Source organism: Melopsittacus undulatus, chromosome 22 (genome assembly GCF_012275295.1).
Source record: "Melopsittacus undulatus isolate bMelUnd1 chromosome 22, bMelUnd1.mat.Z, whole genome shotgun sequence".
NCBI classification, from domain to species: Eukaryota; Metazoa; Chordata; class Aves; order Psittaciformes; family Psittaculidae; genus Melopsittacus; species Melopsittacus undulatus.
The window spans coordinates 743,043-756,203 of NC_047548.1; the positions used below are offsets into that span (position 1 = coordinate 743,043).

Sequence of the window (13,161 nt, forward strand, 5' to 3'; positions counted from 1 at the left end):
CCCAGTCACTTCCAGTAGCTCCCCAATAGCTCCCAGTAGCTCCCCAATAGCTCCCAGTCACTCCCAGTAGCTCCCCAATAGCTCCCAGTCACTCCCAGTAGCCCCCCAATAGCTCCCAGTAGTCCTCCAATAGCTCCCAGTAGCCCTCCAATAGCTCCCAGTCACTCCCAGTAGCTCCCCAATAGCTCCCAGTCACTCCCAGTAGCTCCCCAATAGCTCTCAGTCACTCCCAGTAGCCCCCAAATAGCTCCCAGTAGCCCTCCAATAGCTCCCAGTCACTCCCAGTAGCCCCCAGTCACTCCCAGTAGCCCCCCAATAGCTCCCAGTAGCCCCCCAATAGCTCCCAGTCACTCCCAGTAGCACCCCAGTCACTCCCAGTAGCTCCCCAGTAGCCCACAGTCACTCCCAGTAGTCCCCCAATAGCTCCCAGTAACCCCAGTACCCCCCCAGTCACTCCCAGTAACTCCCAGTAGCCCACAGTCACTCCCAGTAGCTCCCCAATAGCTCCCAGTCACTCCCAGTAGCCCTCCAATAGCTCCCAGTAGCCCTCAGTCACTCCCAGTAGCCCCCCATTCACTCCCAGTAGCACCCCAATAGCTCCCAGTGGCTCCCAGTAACCCCAGTCCCCCCCAGTTGCTCACCCATGGCCGGGGGGGGCTGTGGGGCTGGGCAGGGCCGGGAGGGCACCGCAAAGCGCCGGGGGGGGCGGGGCTCGGGGGGGGCGAGACCTGGGGGGGGGGGGGGAGAGAGAGGGAGAGAACATCAGAGACACCCCCCCCGGACCCCATATACCCCCCATGGAACCTAAATACCCTAATGGGCCCTAAATACCCCCCCCAGGGACCCAAATACCCCCTGGGACCCCAAATACCCCCCCATGGGCCCAATACCCCCCCCAATTAGCCCCAATACCCCCCCCCGGGACCCCAAATACCCCCCTGGGACCCCAAATACCCCCCCAGGACCCCATTACCCCCCCCCCATTGCCCCCTGCGCCCCCTACCGGGCATTGGGCTGCGCTGCACGAAGGAGCGGAAGGTGTCCCGAGTGCGCTTGCGCTTGTCCTCAATGCACTGCAGGTCCCCTGCGGAGAGACCAGTGACACCAGTAACACCAGTAACACCAGTAACACACCAGTGACACCAGTAACACCAGTAACACCAGTAACACACCAGTGACACCAGTAACACCAGTAACACACCAGTGACACCAGTAACACCAGTGACACCAGTGACACCAGTAACACCAGTGACACCAGTAACACACCAGTGACACCAGTAACACCAGTAACACCAGTGACACCAGTGACACCAGTAACACACCAGTGACACCAGTAACACCAGTGACACCAGTGACACCAGTAACACCAGTGACACCAGTAACACCAGTAACACCAGTAACACACCAGTGACACCAGTAACACCAGTGACACCAGTGACACCAGTAACACCAGTGACACCAGTAACACACCAGTGACACCAGTAACACCAGTAACACCAGTGACACCAGTGACACCAGTAACACACCAGTGACACCAGTAACACACCAGTAACACCAGTAACACCAGTAACACCAGTGACAGACCGGTAACACCAGTAACACACCAGTAACACCAGTGACACCAGTAACACCAGTGACACCAGTAACACCAGTGACACCAGTAACACCAGTAACACCAGTGACAGACCGGTAACACACCAGTGACACCAGTAACACCAGTAACACCAGTAACACACCAGTAACAGACTGGTAACACACCAGTGACACGAGTAACACCAGTGACACCAGTAACACCAGTAACACCAGTAACACACTAGTAACACCAGTAACACACCAGTAACACCAGTGACACCAGTAACAGACCGGTAACACACCAGTAACACCAGTAACACCAGTAACACACCAGTGACACGAGTAACACCAGTGACACCAGTAACAGACCGGTAACACACCAGTAACACCAGTAACACCAGTAACACACCAGTGACACCAGTAACAGACCGGTAACACACCAGTGACACCAGTAACACCAGTAACACACCAGTAACACCAGTGACACCAGTAACACCAGTAACAGACCGGGAACACACCAGTAACACCAGTGACACCAGTAACACCAGTAACACCAGTGACACCAGTAACACCAGTAACACCAGTAACACCAGTAACACACCAGTGACACCAGTAACACCAGTGACAAACCAGTGAGAAACCAGTAACAGACCAGTTACAGACCAGTAACACCAGTAACAGACCAGTGACACCAGTAACAGACCAGTAACAGACCAGTAACACACCAGTAACACCAGTAACAGACCAGTGACAGACTGGTAACACACCAGTAACACCAGTAACAGACCAGTGACAGACTGGTAACACACCAGTAACACCAGTAACAGACTGGTAACAGACCGGTAACACCAGTAACACACCAGTAACACCAGTAACAGACCAGTAACACCAGTAACAGAGCAGTAACAGACCAGTAACACCAGTAACAGACCAGTAAAAGACCACTAACACCAGTGAGAGACCAGTGAGAGACTATCCCATACCTATATCCCTATCCTATATCCATATTCTATATCTGTATCCCGTATCCCTATCTCTATCCTGTATCTATAACCCTATCCTATATCCACATCCCACATCCCATATCCTGTATCCCTGTATCCCATATCCCTGTATCCTGTATCCCTGTATCCCTGTATCCTGTATCCCTGTATCCCATATCCCTGTATCCTGTATCCCTGTATCCCGTATCCCTGTATCCCACATCCCATATCCCTGTATCCCATATCCCTGTATCCCTGTATCCTGTATCCCTGCATCCCTGCATCCCATATCCTGTATCCCTGTATCCCTGTATCCCATATCCCTGTATCCTGTATCCTGTATCCCTGTATCCTGTATCCCTGTATCCCATATCCCTGTATCCTGTATCCCTGTATCCCATATCCCATATCCCATATCCCTGTATCCTGTATCCTGTATCCCATATCCCTGTATCCCATATCCCATACCCTGATGCGGCAGGTACCGGAACTCCATGGGCTGGCTGCGCTGCCTGTCTGACGGCCGCTGCAGCTCCATGTGATCCCACATCCCACATCCCATATCCTGTATCCCTGTATCCCTGTATCCCATATCCCATATCCCATATCCCATACACTATATCCCATACCCTGATGCGGCAGGTACCGGAACTCCATGGGCTGGCTGCGCTGCCTGTCTGACGGCCGCTGCAGCTCCATGTGGACGCTGTGGGGCTGCCGGATTCCCGGATCCTGGAATGCTGGAGTCCGGAACACGATGGCCACTTGTCTGTGCACGTCAGCCTGGGCGAAGGAGCCGCGAGCCTCCCAGCCCTCGGCCCAGAACCGAACCTCGATGTCCTCTGGGGGGGGATAGAGGGTGATTTTGGGGGGGTATTTGGGCTGTTTTGGGGTGTTTTGGGGGCATTTTGGGGTAATTTTGGGTGATTTTTGGGAGATTTTGGGCTGTTTTTAGTTGTTTTGGGGTGTTTTCGGGCTGTTTCATGGTGATTTTGGGGTGATTTGGGGGTAATTTTGGGTGATTTTTGGGAGATTTTGGGCTGTTTCAGGCGTTTTGGGGTGATTTGGGATGTTTTGGGGTGATTTTGGGGTTATTTTGGGCTGTTTCGGATGATTATGGGGTGATTTTGGGCTGTTTCATGGTGATTTTGGGTGTTTCAGGGTGATTTTCAGTGTTTCAGTGTGATTTTGGGGTTATTTTGGGTGATTTTGGGTGTTTTTGGCCTGTTTTGCAGTGATTTTGGGGTGATTTTGGGCTGTTTCAGGGTGATTTCAGGGTGATTTTGGGTGATTTTGGGGTGATTTTGAGTGATTTTTGGGCTGTTTTTGGTTGTTTTGGGCTGTTTCATGGTGATTTTAGGTGATTTTGGGTGTTTTGGGGTGATTTTGGGCTGTTTTGGGGTGATTTTGGGTTGTTTCAGGCGTTTTGGGGTGATTTGGGCTGTTTTGGGGTGATTTTGGGGTGATTTTGGGGTGTTTTTGGGCTGTTTCATGGTGATTTGGGGTGATTTTGGGCTGTTTTGGGGTGTTTCGGGGTGATTTTTGGGAGATTTTGGGGTGATTTTGGGTTGTTTCAGGCATTTTGGGGTGATTTGGGATGTTTTGGGGGGATTTTGGGGTTATTTTGGGTGTTTCAGGGTGATTTTGGGCTGTTTCGAGGTGTTTTTGGAGTGTTTTGGGGTGATTTTGGTTGTTTTGGGGTGATTTTGGGTAATTTTGGGGTGATTTTGGGCTGTTTTGGGGTGACTTTGAGTGATTTTGGGCTGTTTCGGGTGATTTTGCATGATTTTGGAGTGATTTTGGGTGATTTTGGTTGTTTTTGGGTGTTCTGGTGCTGTTTTGGGGTGATTTTGGGTGTTTTTTGGGCTGTTTTGCGGTGATTTTGGGCTGTATCAGTGTGATTTTGGGGTGTTTTTGGAGTGATTTTGGGTAATTTTGGGGTGATTTTGGTTGTTTTTGGGTGTTCCGATGCTGTTTTGGGGTGATTTTGGGTGTTTTTGGGCTGTTTCATGGTGATTTTGGAGTGATTTTAAGTGTTTCAGGGTGATTTTGGGATGATTTTGTGTGTTTTGGGGCTGTTTTGGAGTGATTTTGGGGTGATTTTGGGTTGATTTTGGGTGATTTTGTGTGTTTTTGGCTGTTTTTGGGCTGATTTCGTGTGTTTTTGGGGTGATTTTTGCTGTTTTTGTGTGTTTTTGGGGTGATTTTGGGTGTTTCAGGGTGTTTTTGTGCTGATTTCGTGTGTTTTTGGGCTGATTTCATGTGTTTTTGGTGTGTTTTTGGGGTGTTTTTGGGGTGTTTTTGGGCTGATTTCCTGTGTTTCAGGGTGTTTTTGGGGTGTTTTTGGGTGTTTCTGGGTGTTTTTGGGTGTTTTTGGGCTGATTTCCTGTGTTTCAGGGTGTTTTTGGGCTGTTTTTGGGCTGATTTCGGCTGTTTTTGGGTGTTTCACACTCACCTTTCTGCACCTTGTCACACAACAAGAAGATCTCGTCTCCCCCTCGGCAGCTCCCACAGTTCCTGTTCACGCGGCAGATCCGGAGCTCGGCTGCACTGGGGGCTCCTGGGGGTCACATGGGGTCACATGGGGTCACGTGGGGTCACACAGGGTCACGTGGGGTCACATAGGGTCACATGGGGTCACATGGGGGGGGATTTGGGGTCACATGGGGTCACATAGGGTCACATGGGGGGGGATTTGGGGGTCACATGGAGGTCTCATAGGGTCACATGGGGGTCCCATAGGGTCACATGGGGTCCCATAGGGTCACATGGGGTCACATGGAGGTCCCATAGGCTCACATGGGGTCCCATAGGGTCACATGGGGGTCCCATAGGGTCACATGGGGTCCCATAGGGTCACATGGGGTCACATAGGGTCACATGAGGGTCCCATAGGGTCACATGGGGTCACATAGGGTCACATGGGGTCCCATGGGGTCACATGGGGGGGATTTGGGGGTCACGTGGGGGGGGGGGATTTGGGGTCACATGGGGGTCACATAGGGTTACATGGGGGTCCCATAGGGTCACATGGAGGTCCCATAGGGTCACATGGGGGGGATTTGGGGGTCACATGGAGGTCCCATAGGGTCACATGGGGGGGATTTGGGGGTCACATGGGGTCCCATAGGGTCACATGGGGGGGATTTGGGGGTCACATGGAGGTCCCATAGGGTCACATGGAGGTCCCATAGGGTCACATGGGGTCACATAGGGTCACATGGGGGTCCCATAGGGTCACATGGGGGTCCCACAGGGTCACATGGGGGTCCCATAGTGTCACATGGGGTCACATAGGGTCACATGGGGGTCCCATAGGGTCACATGGAGGTCCCATAGGGTCACATGGGGGGGTAATTGGGGTCTCTGGGGGGGGTATTTAGGGTCCCACTGGGGTCATTGGGGTCCCATTGGGGTATTTGGGGTCCCATTGGGGTCACTGGGGTCCCATAGGGGTCAATGGGTTCCCATTGGGGTCATTGGGGTCCCATTGGTGTCACTGGGGTCCCATTGGGGTCACTGGGTTCCCATTGGGGTCATTGGGTTCCCATTGGGGTCAGTGGGGTCCCATTGGGGTCACTGGGTTCCCATTGGGGTCATTGGGTTCCCATTGGGGTCATTGGGGTCCCATTGGGGTATCTGGGGTCCCATAGGGGTCATTGGGGTCCCATTGGGGTCACTGGGTTCCCACTGGGGTCATTGGGGTCCCATTGGGGTCACTGGGTTCCCATTGGGGTCACTGGGTTCCCATTGGGGTCCCATTGGGGTCATTGGGGTCCCATTGGGGTCACTGGGTTCCCACTGGGGTCACTGGGGTCCCATTGGGGTCAATGGGGTCCCATTGGGGTCACTGGGGTCCCATTGGGGTCATTGGGTTCCCATTGGGGTCATTGGGGTCCCATTGGGGTCACTGGGGTCCCATTGGGGTCACTGGGTTCCCATTGGGGTCCCATTGGGGTCATTGGGTTCCCATAGGGGTCATTGGGTTCCCATTGGGGTCACTGGGTTCCCATTGGGGTCACTGGGTTCCCATTGGAGTCCCATTGGGGTCATTGGGTTCCCATTGGGGTCAGTGGGGTCCCATTGGGGTCACTGGGTTCCCATTGGGGTCATTGGGTTCCCATTGGGGTCATTGGGGTCCCATTGGGGTATCTGGGGTCCCATAGGGGTCATTGGGGTCCCATTGGGGTCACTGGGTTCCCACTGGGGTCATTGGGGTCCCATTGGGGTCACTGGGTTCCCATTGGGGTCACTGGGTTCCCATTGGGGTCCCATTGGGGTCATTGGGGTCCCATTGGGGTCACTGGGTTCCCACTGGGGTCACTGGGGTCCCATTGGGGTCAATGGGGTCCCATTGGGGTCACTGGGGTCCCATTGGGGTCATTGGGTTCCCATTGGGGTCATTGGGTCCCATTGGGGTCACTGGGGTCCCATTGGGGTCACTGGGTTCCCATTGGGGTCCCATTGGGGTCATTGGGTTCCCATAGGGGTCATTGGGTTCCCATTGGGGTCACTGGGTTCCCATTGGGGTCACTGGGTTCCCATTGGAGTCCCATTGGGGTCATTGGGTTCCCATAGGGGTCATTGGGTTCCCATTGGGGTCAATGGGTTCCCATTGGGGTCATTGGGGTCCCATTGGGGTCAATGGGTTCCCATTGGGGTCATTGGGTTCCCATTGGGGTCAGTGGGGTCCCATTGGGGTCACTGGGTTCCCATTGGGGTCATTGGGTTCCCATTGGGGTCAGTGGGGTCCCATTGGGGTCACTGGGTTCCCATTGGGGTCATTGGGCTCCCATTGGGGTCATTGGGTTCCATTGGGGTCACTGGGGTCCCATTGGGGTCACTGGGGTCCCATTGGGGTCAATGGGTTCCCATTGGGGTATTTAGGGTCCCATTGGGGTATTTGGGTTCCCATTGGGGTCACTGGGTTCCCATTGGGGTCACTGGGGTCCCATTGGGGTCATTGGGTTCCCATTGGGGTCAATGGGGTCCCATTGGGGTCATTGGGTTCCCACTGGGGTCATTGGGGTCCCATTGGGGTCATTGGGTTCCCATTGGGGTCACTGGGGTCCCATAGGGGTCACTGGGGTCCCATTGGGGTCACTGGGGTCCCATTGGGGTCACTGGGTTCCCATAGGGGTCACTGGGGTCTCTGGGGGGTCACTGGGTGACTCACGGTTGTCATAGATGGGCTGGGACAGGAGGGGGGGGAGGGGCAGCCACCCCCCCCCTGTGCCCCTCACCCACACCTGGAAGCAGAGACGCACAGAGCTCAGGTCGTACTCCCCCCCCCGCTGCTCGGCCGGCACTGAAACCAGTATAAACCAGTATAAACCAGTGTCAACCAGTACACACCAGTGTTAACCAGTATAGACCAGTATAAAACAGTGTTAATCAGTGTTAACCAGTACACACCAGTGTCAACCAGTGTGAACCAGTATAGACCAGTATAAACCAGTGTTAATCAGTGTTAACCATATAAACTAGTGTTAACCATATAAACTAGTGTTAACCAGTATAGATCAGTGTTAACCAGGATAGACCAGTATTAACTAGTATAAACCAGTGTTAACCACTATAAATCAGTGTTAACCACTATAGACCAGTATAAACCAATGTTAACCAGTATAAACCAGCGTTAACCAATGTTAACCAGTATAAATCAGGGTTAACTAGTATAAATCAGTGTTAATCAGTAGAGACCAGTGTTAATCACTGTAAACCAGTGTAAACCAGTATAAACCAGTGGTATGGACCAGCTCACACTGGAATGGATCAGTTCACACTGGAATAGACCAGTACATACTGGTATGGACCAGTTCGGACCATTAGGGACTGGAATGGACCAGGCTGGAACCCCCAGGCCCCTCCAGCCTCCCCCCAGCGCAAACCAGTCCAACCCCAGCTCAAACCAGTCCAACCCAGTACAAACCAGTCCAATCCCAGCACAAACCAGTTCAACCCCAGCACAAACCAGTCCAACCCCAGCACAAACCAGTCCAATCCCAGCACAAACCAGTCCAACCCCAGCACAAACCAGTTCAACCCCAGCACAAACCAGTCCAACCCCAGTACAAACCAGTCCAACCCCAGTACAAACCAGTCCAACCCAGTACAAACCAGTCCAACCCCCCAGCTCAAACCAGTCCAACCCCAGCTCAAACCAGTCCAACCCAGTACAAACCAGTCCAACCCCAGCTCAAACCAGTCCAACCCCAGTACAAACCAGTCCAACCCCAGCTCATACCAGTCCAACCCCAGTCCAAACCAGTCCAACCCAGTACAAACCAGTCCAACCACAGCTCAAACCAGTCCAACCCCAGCTCAAACCAGTCCAACCCCAGTATAAACCAGTCCAATCCCAGTACAAACCAGTTCAACCCAGTACAACCCCAGCACAAACCAGTCCAACCCAGTACAAACCAGTCCAACCCAGTCCAAACCAGTACAAACCAGTCCAACCACAGTCCAAACCCAGCACAAACCAGTCCAACCCAGTCCAACCCCAGCTCAAACCAGTCCAACCCCAGTCCAACCCCAGCTCAAACCAGTCCAACCCCAACACAAACCAGTCCAACCCCAGCTCAAACCAATCCAACCCCAGTCCAACCCAGTACAAACCAGTCCAACCCAGTACAAACCAGTTCAAACCAGTACCATTGAAGGGGTTGTTGTTGGTGCGGATGCGCTCGGCCACAGCTGCCTCCAGCTCCCTCTTCTTCACGCACTGAATTCCCAGGTTCTGGAAGCTGAATGGAAATGGGGTCACCCCATAGATGGGGGGAGGGTCCCAGCCCCACACTTGGGGGTCCAGCCCTACACTTATGGGTCCCAGCCCCACACTTGGGGTCCCAGCCCCACACTTGGGGGTCAGCCCCACACCTATGGGTCCCAGCCCCACACTTAGGGGTCAGCCCCACACTTATGGGTCCCAGCCCCACACTTGGGGTCCCAGCCCCACACTTGGGGGTCAGCCCCACACTTAGGGGTCAGCCCCACACCTGTGCACGCTGCGCTCGGGGGGCAGCTCAGCCTCATAGTAACCATCGTGGCAGTCCCGGCCCACGAGCTCGTGGGGGTGGGGCCGGTGGGGGGGGTCCTTGGTCACCAGCGACACCCGAACCCGGCTGGGGCCTCGGTAGTTGTTCACCTGCGGGGGAAGCACTGGGTTAGACTGGTTTAAACTGGTTTAGACTGGTTTGGACTGGTTTAAACTGGTTTAGACTGGTGTGGACTGGTTTGGAGTGGTCTGGTCTATACTGATTTGTAATAGTCTATACTGATCTATACTGGTTTATTCTGGGTTGTAATGGTCTGTACTGGTCTATACCGGTCTGGGCTGATTTATACTGGTCTAGTCTGTACTGGTTTATACTAGTCTATACTGATCTGGTCTATAGCAGTTTACACTGATCTATACTGGTTTACACTGATCTATACTGGTTTATACTGGTCTGTACTGGTTTATACTGGTCTGTACTAATCTATACTGGCTTATACTGTTCTGTACAGATCTGGTCTGTACTGGTTTATACTGGTCTATACTGATCTGTACTGGTCTGATTTGTAGCAGTTTATACTGGTCTATAGTAGTTTATACTGGTTTCTACTAGTTCATACTGATCTAGTCTGGTTTATACTAGCCTGGTCTGAAATGGTTTACATTGGTCTATACTGATCTATACTAGTCTGTATGGGTCTATACTGGTCTGGTCTATACTGGTCTGTACTGGTGTGTACTGGTATGTAGTGGTATGTACTGGTCTATACTGATCTATACTGGTCTGGTCTGTGCTGGTTTATACTGGTTTATACTGGTGCACTCACGCGGATGGTGTATACTGGTCTATACTGGTTTATACTGGTCTATACTGGTTTATACTGGTTTATACTGGTCTATACTGGTTTATACTGGTGCACGCACGCGGATGGTGGGGTGCGTGCGCGCGCTGTCTGTGCTGTGTTCCCCAGGGATGCTCCCAGCTGAGCAACCCTCACAGCGGATGGTGTGTACTGGTGTATACTGGTTTATACTGGTTTATACTGGTTTATACTGGTGTATACTGGTTTATACTGGTACACTCACGCGGATGGTGGGGTGCGTGCGCGTGCTGTCTGTGCTGTGCTCCCCAGGGATGCTCCCAGCTGACCGTCCCTCACAGCGGATGGTGTGTACTGGTCTATACAGGTTTATACTGGTGTATACTGGTTTATACTGGTGCACTCACGCGGATGGTGTGTACTGGTCTATACTGGTTTATACTGGTTTATATTGGTCTATACTGGTTTATACTGGTCTATACTGGTTTATACTGGTGCACTCACGCGGATGGTGTGTACTGGTCTATACTGGTTTATACTGGTTTATATTGGTCTATACTGGTTTATACTGGTCTATACTGGTCTATACTGGCTTATACTGGTTTCTACTGGTACACTCACGCGGATGGTGTGTACTGGTGCATACTGGTCTATACTGGTCTATACTGGTACACTCACGCGGATGGTGTGTACTGGTGCATACTGGTCTATACTGGTCTATACTGGTACACTCACGCGGATGGTGTGTACTGGTGCATACTGGTCTATACTGGTACACTCACGCGGATGGTGTGTACTGGTGCATACTGGTCTATACTGGTCTATACTGGTGCACTCACGCAGATGGTGTGTACTGGTGCATACTGGTCTATACTGGTCTATACTGGTACACTCACGCGGATGGTGTGTACTGGTGCATACTGGTCTATACTGGTTTATACTGGTGCACTCACGCGGATGGTGTGTACTGGTGCATACTGGTCTATACTGGTTTATACTGGTGCACTCACGCGGATGGTGTGTACTGGTGCATACTGGTCTATACTGGTTTATACTGGTACACTCACGCGGATGGTGGGGTGCGTGCGCGCGCTGTCTGTGCTGTGCTCCCCAGGGATGCTCCCTGCTGACCGACCCTCACACCGGTACCGGAACCGGAGCCCTCGGGAACGAGGCTGCTCCAGGAGCTCCACTGAGGGCTGGGGGGGACCTGGGGGAGCTGAGGGAGACACAGGGAGACACCATTGAAACTCATTGATCCCTATGGAACCCCCCATTGATCCCCATTGAAACCCATGGAACCCATTGAGACCCATTGAAACCCATTGAACACCATTGATCCCCCATTGAAAACCATTGAAACCCATTGAAACCCATTGAAACCCATTGATCCCCATTGAACACCACTGAACACCACTGACCCCCATGGAACCCCCCATTGAAACCCACTGATCCCCATTGACACCCATTGAAAGCCATTGATCCCAACTGACCCCAATTAAACCCCCATTGAACACCACTGAAACCCATTGATCCCCACTGATCCCAACTGACGCCCCCATTGAACCACATTGATCCCAACTGACCCCCCCATTGATCCTCACTGAACCCCATTTATCCCCATGGAACCCCACATTGAACACCATTGATCCCCATTGACCCCCCCATTGAACCCCACTGATCCCAACTGACCCCCCCATTGAACCTCATTTATCCACATTGATCCCCATTGAACCCACTGAAACCCCATTGATCCCCATTAAATCCCATTGATCCCCAAACATCCCCATTGAACCCCCTTGAACCCCAAACCTCCCCTTGCTCCCCACTGATGCCCCCCCCCACGGCCCCCATTGACCCCCTCCTGACTCCATTAATCCCCTTTGAACCCCCCCGTGACCCCTCCTTGCCACCTTTGACCTCCCCAAAACCCCTTTTCTACCCCCAATGCCCCACCCTTGACTCCCATTAACCAGATTTGACCCCCCATGACCCCCATTTGACCCCTCCCATGACCCCAACTTGACCCCCGCTTAACCCCCATGACCCCCACTTGACCCAGCATGACCCCCACTGGACCCCCCATGACCCCCACTTGCCCCCCCTATGACCCCCACTTGACCCCCATGACTCCCACTTGACCCCCCCATGACCCCCGTTTGACCCCCATTTGACCCCCTCACGCCCACCCTTGACCCCCATTAACCCCATTTGCCCCCCATTAACCCCATTTGACACTCCATGACCCCCGTTTGACCCCCATGACCCCATTTGACCCCCCCATGACCCCTGCTTGACCCACCCCATGACCCCCATTTGACCCCCCCATGACCCCCGTTGACCCCTCCCATGACCTCCGTTTGACCCCCCATGATCCCCGCTTGACCCCCCCATGACCCCCCCGCACTCACCATCCCCCCCCCCAGTCCTGCTTGAGGAGGAAGGGGAGGAGCTCCGGGGGGGTCACTGTGGGGAACAGGGAAGGGGTCACATGACAGCGGCTGTCACGTGACCACTGACACCCCCGGACCCCTCTATTCCCTCTCCGGCTGCGTCTGACGTCATTGGGGGAACGTGGGGGGGGGGGGGAGGGGCACTCACCGTCCTCCATGGCGGGAAAAGGGGGGAAAACGCGGGAAAATGGGGGAAAACGCGGGAAAATGGGGGAAAAACGCGGGAAAAGGGGAAGAGAACGCGGGAAAAGGGGGAAAAAACGCGGGAAAAGGGGGGGAAAACGCGGGAAAAGGGGGAAAACGCGGCTAAAGGGGGAAAAAACGCGGGAAAT

General features: G+C 53.4%; 1 protein-coding gene across 1 annotated transcript; it reads right to left on the bottom strand.

Moving 5' to 3' along the window:
• Nucleotides 1-573: 573 nt before the first annotated feature.
• On the bottom strand, nucleotides 574-12,987 carry RELA (RELA proto-oncogene, NF-kB subunit). The gene is made up of 10 exons (XM_034071863.1): nucleotides 12,978-12,987; nucleotides 11,444-11,595; nucleotides 10,642-10,770; nucleotides 9,557-9,705; nucleotides 9,213-9,304; nucleotides 7,732-7,863; nucleotides 5,011-5,115; nucleotides 3,185-3,397; nucleotides 1,004-1,084; nucleotides 574-728 (listed from the first exon to the last, which is right to left on the bottom strand). The coding sequence occupies exons 1-10, from the start codon at nucleotides 12,985-12,987 to the stop codon at nucleotides 574-576; spliced, it is 1,218 nt and encodes a 405-aa protein (XP_033927754.1).
• Between the last annotated feature and the right edge of the window lie 174 nt (nucleotides 12,988-13,161).